General features: G+C 38.9%; 1 protein-coding gene across 1 annotated transcript; it reads right to left on the bottom strand.

Moving 5' to 3' along the window:
• Positions 1-1325: 1325 nt before the first annotated feature.
• Positions 1326-6319, bottom strand: LOC115728038 (potassium transporter 10-like). The gene is made up of 8 exons (XM_030658356.2): positions 5361-6319; positions 4777-5002; positions 4407-4652; positions 3995-4045; positions 3649-3909; positions 3367-3534; positions 2555-2809; positions 1326-2468 (listed from the first exon to the last, which is right to left on the bottom strand). The coding sequence occupies exons 1-8, from the start codon at positions 5484-5486 to the stop codon at positions 1435-1437; spliced, it is 2367 nt and encodes a 788-aa protein (XP_030514216.2). The 5' UTR covers positions 5487-6319; the 3' UTR covers positions 1326-1434.
• Positions 6320-9845: the final 3526 nt, after the last annotated feature.

A 9845-nucleotide genomic window follows, 5' to 3' on the forward strand; every position in this document is an offset into this window, starting at 1 on the left:
GATATTTGACTTGATTCTGCATTATTTTTCAAGAACAACAACATAGGAAATCTCGAACCTTCTCGAAAATAGAAGGAATGGTATCATTGGAGTGGGTTTCCGAAAATTTGTCCTATAGCAATGAGTTCGAGAAGGTAAAAGTTCCAAAGCACCTCCTATCACATCGATCCAGCAACTTTTTGGATCGATATTTGACTTGATTCTGCATAATTTTTTGCGAACAACAACGTAGGAAACCCCAAACCTTCTCGAAAATAGGAGGAATTGTACCATTAGAGCGAGTTTCCGAAAAATTCGTCGGTAAAAGTTCCAAAGTATCCCTTATCACATCGCTCCGACAGCCTTTTGGGTCGATACTTGACTTGATCCCGCATAAATTATTCATTTCAAATCATTTATTTTTTGCAAAACAAATAAAATCTTAATATATAATTGTTACGATTCGACACGATAAATTTTTAGGAAAATAGTCTCGCGTTTGGTGGGGGATGGAGTTTTTTTCTATCTGACCATTTTTCGAGCTTATAATTTGATGTGAACGAATTGAAAAGAGCAGGAACTGATCCAAGTTTGTTGCATCTGTTGCTGGTGGGGACACATTTGGTGTGTATCCACGAGCATCACATGCATACACTTCGTAATATAATCAAATCAATCACCACATAAAGTAAAGAATTCTTTAGGTTTGGATCGCCAAGTTGTTTAGAAAAAAAAAAAAAAAAAGGAAGAAGAAAAAAACGACCTCCTGCTATCAGATTGGATCTGATCTTTGGAGGCTAATGGCTAAGGATGAGTAAGAGAGAATGACCAAACCAAAAACCATCCGGACCAAACTGAACCGGCCGATTCAGTTCCTGGAGGCGCTAGTCCGGTTCCCAATTCCATAAAATTGAAACCCGATAATTTTCCGTCCGGTTCAAGGCTGATGCAGCCGATATAAACCTAATTTTAATTTATATATTGAAATTAAAGCCCGTTTTTCTCACCTTTGTTTATAATCACATTTTAATAGGCCCCAAAAAAATTCACTGCGTTTAAAAGTCAAGTGTAGGACCGATTGTGATCCCCGCGGGACTGGGCCTTTGGATTGTTGGAGACGGCTAAGCTTTTTTTTTTCTTCTTCAAAATATCGCGTAGAGAGAGTTGATCGAGAGGGGAACCGGGGGGAATACTTTCATTTCTTTAGTGGATAATCAAAATGAGTAATGGCCATTTCGGCTGCAAGTTTAACCACCAAGAGACAAGGCTGATGCAGCAAGAGACAATGCATGTCCATAAAAGGTTTTCAATATCATCATCAGTTTAAGCCCATCTGTCACATTGCGTTCAAGCAACGTTTTTGTGTCCCAAAACTTCATAAGAGATTCGGACAAGCTTTGCTCATTTGCTCTCTTCCCTTTATTTGGTCATAAAACAGAACAGAAAGGAAAGTTACTACACATAGAATATCTGTCCAACATTCAAAAGGCTCTCATGGGGAACATGGAAGATCACACTGTTCTCCCTGCATATCTTCCTAAGAAATGCGTATATATAGTCGACCGCTATCTTCTTGTAGAACCTCGAGTCCCGCCTCGCCCTCACCACCGTGTTGCCCATTATGTGCACCACGCCAGCATCTCTGCAGGTGTTCAGGAACTCCAACTCGTCCGTTTGGCTGCTCGCCTGACCTGAGGATGCCGTCATGTTGTTGGCATGCGCCGGGGACTTGACTGGCACGATCGAGTCACCCGATGAAACAGCGGTGTCAACAGAGTTGGAGGTGCCCAAGCTTTTCATCATAAGGCCTTCCCTTGATCTCTCAGTTTGCTGCCCGTACACACTATACTCATCAGAGTCTGAACACCCTTCCATCATCGACTCGAGCCGGACGAACAAGAAGAGGTTATCGAACAGCTTCTTCTCGAAATCGTCGTCCTTTTTGTGTAGGTCTTTATACCCATATCTTGCGACACACCGGAACATATGAAAACTCTTTGGGCCGATTCTTTTCACGAGGAACCTCTCTTCTTCAGGGACCGTGTACACGGGAAGATATTTCACGCAGACAAACACCACCACGGAATGGATAGCAGGGAGGTTGGTGATGAAATGGGAAAATATGTGTGGGACGCCGCTAGCGAGCTCGGTATACACGAGCCCAATCCCTGGCACTCGAACCAGTCCCAGGCTCGGCCCGAGCCCGAGGATCCATGCCATGGAGACCTTACTGTGCATCTCAAACTCGTATCGCTTCACTGTTCCGTAATGCCAAACGCACATAACGACAAGAAAAGCTGCCGCGATCACTAGAGGGACCCATCCGCCTTGATCAACCTTGAAAAGCACGGCGGAGAAGTACGTGCACTCCACCACCAGCGACAAACCAGTGAAGATCAGGACCAGAATCCAGTGGCAATGCCATACCAAAAGCATGATCAGAATCATAAGCAAGGTGGTCGCGAGCATGACTATTACCACAGCAGTTCCTGTTAATGTTGCACGAACAATCTATCAGGATTTGTTTATAGAATGAAAGATGCACGACAATTACAGGACATTCGGGTAAAGTTACCGTAGGCATTTCCAATTTGGCTTTGATTCTTAAACCCAGCAGTCACGGCAATGCAAAGAATCATCAAGATCCAGTTAATATCCGGAATATATATCTGCCCCAAGAACTTCTTTGATGTGTGAACTACTTTCACTCTGGGGAAACAGCCTAGCGCAAGTGCCTGCTTGATTATCGAAAAAGTGGCGGATATTGTGGCCTGACTTGCAACTATAGCCGCTAAAGTTGCAATGATGAATACTGGCCAATAGATGCTATCTGTAAAATGAACAGCAATTAACATTAATAGATACATACACATTTCCTGTTTTGGGAAGAACTACAAGCAAGTCCTAGAACTTGTCACGATAATACACTCGAGTCCTGAAACTGTCATTTCGTACATTCAAGTCTCAAAAACTTGCAGCTTTGATGCACTCGAATCATTTCGTTAACTCCAGTAGTTTTAAGTGAACGTAACCTACCATGTGGCTCTTTTATGGCATTTTGTCAATCTTTTGTAGCTGTTACACAAATATCACGTAGATTTCCCAGCCGCTAAAATTCCAGAGTTAACAGGAGGATTAAAGTGGACGATTGTGACAGTTTTAGTAGTTAAATGCACAAAAATATCAACTCAGTGAGTTTTGGGATTTGAACTACAATTGTCCCCCTTTTTCAACTTAAGTAAACACAGTGAGTCTTTTTGTCCATCTATAGTTGCACTGAACATTCTTCAACAGAATGACTCAGTCAAAGATTATACCGTGACAGTGTATTCACTTCTCAGGCACAATTTTCATTCGTAAAAGGGGGCCAGAGTGCTTGTGGCAAACCTGGAATTGAACGATAAAATACATCAATAACGTGGTCCTTGTTCTTCATCAAGTATGCTGCTTGTCCTGTGTACGCTAAAAGAAGGCAAGGAAAGACTACTACTGTAAAAGCAATCTGTACAGCTAACACTGGAAAATGGGCTAGATCCGCAAAGAGGGCCTCGGTTCCTATCATAGGATCAAACAGTATGAAGAAATATTTAGTCCAACTAGAGAATGTTAGGTGTTGCCAAAGAATAAAGTGACGGTATTTTAGGTAACTAGAGAATAATGTTAGCTTACCTGTCATGCAAAGCAAAATGCCTCCAAGTGAGGTCCAACGATCCTTTCCTCCCCTTTTAAAGTACCGGTATATGTGCACAGGGGAAAAAGCTCTCAGCACACTGCTATCGTATTTGAAGATGTTGATTATGCCAATCGCACCAATTAAAATGAACCAAAGCAGCACTATCGGGGCGAAGAGCCAACCAACTTTATCAGTACCATAGTGTTGCACGCTAAAGAGACCTACCAATATTATGACAGCCACGAGAACCACGACATCTGGGTCAAAAAACCACACAAATCCTTTAGAAAATTGCAAATCGACAAGCCAATTCAATAATAATGTCCAAGACGTGAGCTGTACCATTGCTCATGCCCGGATGATCTACCTTGATCCCACCAGCGGCCGAAAGAACTGCTTGAAAACGGTGGCATCAGAAGTGTCAAAGTAAAATTGCAGGCACTTCATTAACATAAAAGAAATCAGGCTTGGACGGCCAATGTAGTTGGACAAAGTTTAAAGAGGTAAAGGAAATAACCAGACAAGGAGTGACAAGATACAACCACCACCATATAGGACACTTTTAGACAAATGAAAACCAGTAGATTTTCTGATGCTTCAACGCTTACACAGCATAAGGAGATCATGTGTCCAGAAGCAACACTGTACTGGTGGAGTGGATCAACCTTCATTGTTGTCCTCAGAAAAGTGGACAAACAGTATGGCGCGGCACATGGTTTCTGGAATTATTAATCATGCAGAAAGAAAGATTTACCTGATATAGCTGGGGTGAGAATCCCATCACCAATCACCATGCAAGTGCCCACAAGGACGAGCATAAGAAGCGAATTCTTCCTGGATGCTTGTCTTTCCAACCACCCCTTGGTCTTCGCAGCAAAGGATTTCTCAGGGAATGTGGTACGGCTATATGTCGTTAGCTCCTCGTCAGTCCTATGCTGGTTTGGAATTGTTTTGATTTTCGCATGTCGACAGAGCAATGAGTAAAGAGCGAATGTTCCACCTACGCAATGAGGAGGATGGTCACAATTACTGCAACGAGCATCCTTAACATGTGTCTTGGTCCATCCCTTTGTCAGTGTCAAAAACAGTGAACTAATCGCTCCTAAAAAATGATATCAGCTTACCTTGTCCATTGTCATTCGCTCTGCACACCACAAAAACGTACTTGAGGAGCGGAATGAGAGTAAGAGAATATATGATCAGCGATAGAGCTCCGACCACATCTTCCGTATCGTCTATCCCCCTTGGAAATGTATTGTAAAAGACATACAGAGGGGACGTGCCAAGATCCCCATAAACCACCCCAAGACTTTGGAATGCAAGCCGAAGAAGCAACAATGCTGAAAATTTCTGAAGAGCACATCAAGTCAACTGCCAGAATTCATCGGAAAACCAGTGGATGATACATGTTTTGCATCATTTATTCACTTGCAGCCTCAATTTATAGATATTGACTGATGACAACACATCTTATATCCAAGACCAACAAAAGAAGAAATCATAAACTAAGCGGATGAAGATCAAATGGGAGCAGAAAAATGTTGTCTATACACACTGCAAATTAGTAAAAGCTAAATAGAACATCCCAAACTTTGCAATACAGAACATAAATTGAATCAATATGTTGCCCATTAAAGCAGTTAGTCCTCTTCTCTTAAGCAACAAAAGCATACGCTGTCTGGAAAAAAGTTGAGAGATCCCAAATTACCTTTTCTCTGTACATGTTTCTGAGCCTACCAGCCTCCTCATCCATGGGCTGATCAAGCTTTTGATCCAAAAACCACATGCCGCCTTTGTTTTCAGTTTCATCATCCATTTCGACCCTCGAATCCATCTAAAACTTACTTCAAAGGACTTTGCCCACTTCACCAGCTACTGATGCTATCTTCAAAGCAACCGTCTTAGATTTTACCGCTCCTGCAGCTACTATCACTAGGTTGACACCCGAAGAGACATGCGCTCACGAACCCAAGGACCAAAATCTTCCCTTCGAAGAAGAAAATTGGAATCGGTTGAATAGCTTGGGACTAAGCCTCATACGAAATCTAATGGTCCAGCTGAATCAAGAATTGAAACTTGGCCCAGGAAATCTAAAACAAGGCCGCAGATGGTGAATCAACCCCCATTCAGCACAAATGTTTCCACAAATTTTCATGAAGCAACCAAACCGAGCAAGAACCTTGAAGCTCAAAACTGATGCCGATAGCCTCAAACGAAACAAGTCGAGAAAGCATAAAGGCCGCAGCTTGAAGCTCCGATTCCAGCACAAACAAGCTTTTCCACCATATTCGAGCAAGAATCCCGACACCAACCCGGGCAGAGACACCGCCTCCAGAGAAAAGAATGAAACAGAGGAGATGGGTACTTGTCCTTCCTCGATACAATAAATTAGCAAGTGGGGTCAGCTCTACTCTTCCACATAACTCTTAACCGCATCCACATGATCAGGAAAAATTTCTGGAAAACCCAAGTCGGTTTTCAAGAGTGAGAGAGAAGCGGGGGCCGCGACAGAAACCGATGGAGATGGCAGTGAAAACAGAGCAACTCTGTGGCAGCAGAGTCCCGTTAAGAACTTAACTTTCACTTAAGAGAAGTCACAGCCGCCCTCCATTTGGAAGAAGCAAGCAGACAAAAATTGCTGCCGAGACCCACCAGGGAGAGAGAAGGTGGGTGCGTAAGCATCTTTGTCTCCTTGTTCTTCCGGTGAACACGTTTCCATTGGCGGGATCTGTGCAGCATAAACAGTCGAAAATGGAGAATATTGAATAACTCAAATTTAATCAATGATTATGATATCCGGGGAAATGTCCATCGAGCAATAATGACATTTTTTTTATTTTGGTCGAAAGCGATAATGGCATTTACTATTCCACTTTTCTCGATTCGCGGACAACACTTTTCGAGCTGAAATTTCTGCTCAAAAAGTATTCTTACGGTAGAAAATTCAAATTCATTCGATAACGTAACTTCCGAAAAATAAATTTGTTTGGTTACAACTTCATTTTTCAATTTTTATAGTATTTTTTTACTCCATAAGTGATTTTGGAGTCGTTTTTTTACTTGTCAAAAAAATTTCTCTTTTGGTCAAACTTTTGGAGACACTTGAAAAGGAAATAAAAAATTACTTCTCTCTAGAAGTTGAAAGATCAACTTCTAGCCAGAAGTTGATTTCTAGAGTATAAGTGTTGCCGTGCACACCTCGAACTTTTTATTTGAAGAGAAATATCTTAATTTTTCAAAAACATTTAAATCTAAACGTTAAAAATTCTTTTATTTATCCAAACTTAGAGTATTTTTTACTTTTCCAAACCAAAGGGAAATTTGACCAAAAAAAAACCTAGAGGGAAACGTAATTGTCGATAATTGTAATTTATACGCTTTATTACGAACTTTTCGATTCAACTAACATCCATAAATGCCGTGAATGGTCCTCCAGGGTATTGGGTAATGAAGACGTGATCTACCAAGGTGATGTGCAGGACCCTTATATAGAAAAATATGCCCAATTTAAATCGGGCTTTTGGCTAATTATTCAATTTTTCTATCTATGTTGCTTTCAAGTGGACAACTTTCTATCCCTTTTTGTAATACTAGGAATATAACACATTCACATTATATATGTATAAATTCGTCGCACATTAGATTAGGCTCGTCCTCTCGAAGGTAGGGCATATTGTGCTGCATATTGATGGAACAGATGCGGGGACAAGAAATCACACAGATGGAGATGAAGATGAGATCGTAATCGAGGCAACCACGAATTGGAATAAACTTATTAGGAGCCTAATCTTTAATGCACATATTTGCTCATCTTTGCTTTGATGTGGATGATAAATAGGGAAACTAGCGCAAAAATGATCCTATGAGCTTTGGCTCAATGTGTATTTTCATCCATGAACTTGGTCTATGGGCTTTAGTTTAATATGTAATATCGTCTCTAGACATTTATGAAATATACGAAAATATTCAATATTATCCTTGAACTTGAATTACTTGGAGAATAACATTAGATATTTTCATATAGTCTAGAGACTGCAATGATATTTACTAAACTCATGAATGAAATTGCACATTAGGCTAAAGTTCAAAGACCATATTTGATAAATTAAAAGTTTTGGAACAAAATCGCATACTTGGTCAAAGTTACATGGAATTTGTGCTTCTCGTGCCAAAAAAAAAAAAATGAATTGAAACGAATATTCGGTTGGCTGAAAATGAAAGAAGAGCAGTCCACACACCCATCATTGCACACGGAATACGAGCAGCACTGGGTACATGTCCTTTATAAAAATGGTCCCATCCCAACTCTCCAAAAAATCTTCTTAAAAGTTGGTAGATTTAATTGGTGACAAGTAAACGTTGGAAATTTTTTTTTATGAATGTTGACAAGTAAGAGTTGGCAAATAAATGTCGGTAATTTGATATAAATGCGGGTGAATTTAAAAAGAAAAACTCAATAATTGGTGATAAGCAACTTAAAGTGAAATTTGATAAATCTAAATTAGTTGGTAAGAGAATAGGAGAAAATTTCTAGTAAATTAGACAAATGAAAGCTCGACAAATTCAATGTGTTTGTAAGAGGGACAAATAAAAATTGGTAAATCATATAGCAAAAGTATAAATTAAAAAAATAGAAAAAAAAAAACGTTGGTAAGAGAGTGTCCCAAAATTAATCAGTAACTTAACCTTGAAAAAAAGTTCGCGAGTTACAAAAACAAAGATTTGTAAATGCAGCTAATAATTGATAAATTTAAGGTCTTGGTAAGAAAGACAAATAAAGTTACGAAATGAAAAGGCTAGTTGATAATCATAGACCGTAAAAATAGTTTGTATTTTCGTTAACTATATGTAATTTACTGATAAGTTATCAAGAAACATATGATTGGTACGTTTTTTTATCAACCATTTTTTTTTACTCTTACGAACTCCTTCAGAAATCCATTTTTTTTAAAACGGAACAACAGAATCGTCCAAACTTACTTTGGTGAGAAGATATGAAATTATATAAATAGACCGTTGGCATTAGATCGAAATATTTAATCAACACATACGTCTACTTCAGTGATTGGAATGATATAAGAGGACAAACACTCTTTTAACTTTATCAATCAATTAAAAAAATATAAATTTAGAATTAAATGGTTAATACCATGGAAAATATTAAACCGGTATAATTATGACAAATTTACCCCTCATCAATTTTTGGGCCATCAAAAACTCAAAACGATTTAGGATTTTTCATGATACATATATGATGAATTTACTCAAATTAATGTTTGATCACCAAAAATTTCAAACCAATACACCTAAGACATACCCAATTGATATATATTTTTCATGGAGACTTGTCATGACCACTGAGTTACTGTTATGTTTTTTTTTTACTTAGCAATTTCACAGCAATATTTGATGGAAGCCAACGTAGGCTAAATAAGTCGAGAGTGTAACAATTGAGGTTTCTTGTAGTCCAAAAGTTAGTTTTGAATAAATTTGTCACGTATATACTTGTTTGGGGTTCTTTATGATTTAATAATTAGTTTTGAATAAATTTATCACATGTGTACCGATTTAAGATTTTTCATGATATTAACTCATAATTACAATAGGCACATTATAGTCCAACTAAAAGTTGCGTGCACGTCAGTGCTAATCTTATGAGTTAGAACCCAATTTGACATGATGGTCAATCCCAAAATACTAAGGAATCAAGGTACTCTGATCATGATTAGCCTTGGAAAATTAACGTATTCTATTGACACGTGTGATGTAGTCAGATATTAACGCTTACACGTATGCGGAAGAAAAATTTTCGAAGGAGATGATAAAACAAAAAGACAAAAAAATGTCAATTGGCTTGATAATACATGCTTAAATAGAAAAAAAAAAAATTTGCGTAATCTCCATTACTTTCAGATTAGACGAAGTATAGCTTTTTCCTGTTGAGGTGCGGTTCATGCTTCCCAATAACAGAAAAGTATATGAGTCTCGCTTCATGTTGAGCGAGCGGGGGTCTCAAGGGAGCAACATTCCCTAGACACCAATCGGCTTTTACGATTTAAGTCATTATTTTTTCATTGATAATTTGGGTTTGGGTTCATGGATAACTACTTGAGTAATATAACAAGAAATGCAATGTGCTAATTACAGTAAAATTCTCTACTAGATGTAGCCCTAATTTATGCATGAATCGGGA

The sequence above is a fragment of the Rhodamnia argentea genome, chromosome 3 (assembly GCF_020921035.1).
Source record: "Rhodamnia argentea isolate NSW1041297 chromosome 3, ASM2092103v1, whole genome shotgun sequence".
Taxonomy (NCBI): domain Eukaryota; kingdom Viridiplantae; phylum Streptophyta; class Magnoliopsida; order Myrtales; family Myrtaceae; genus Rhodamnia; species Rhodamnia argentea.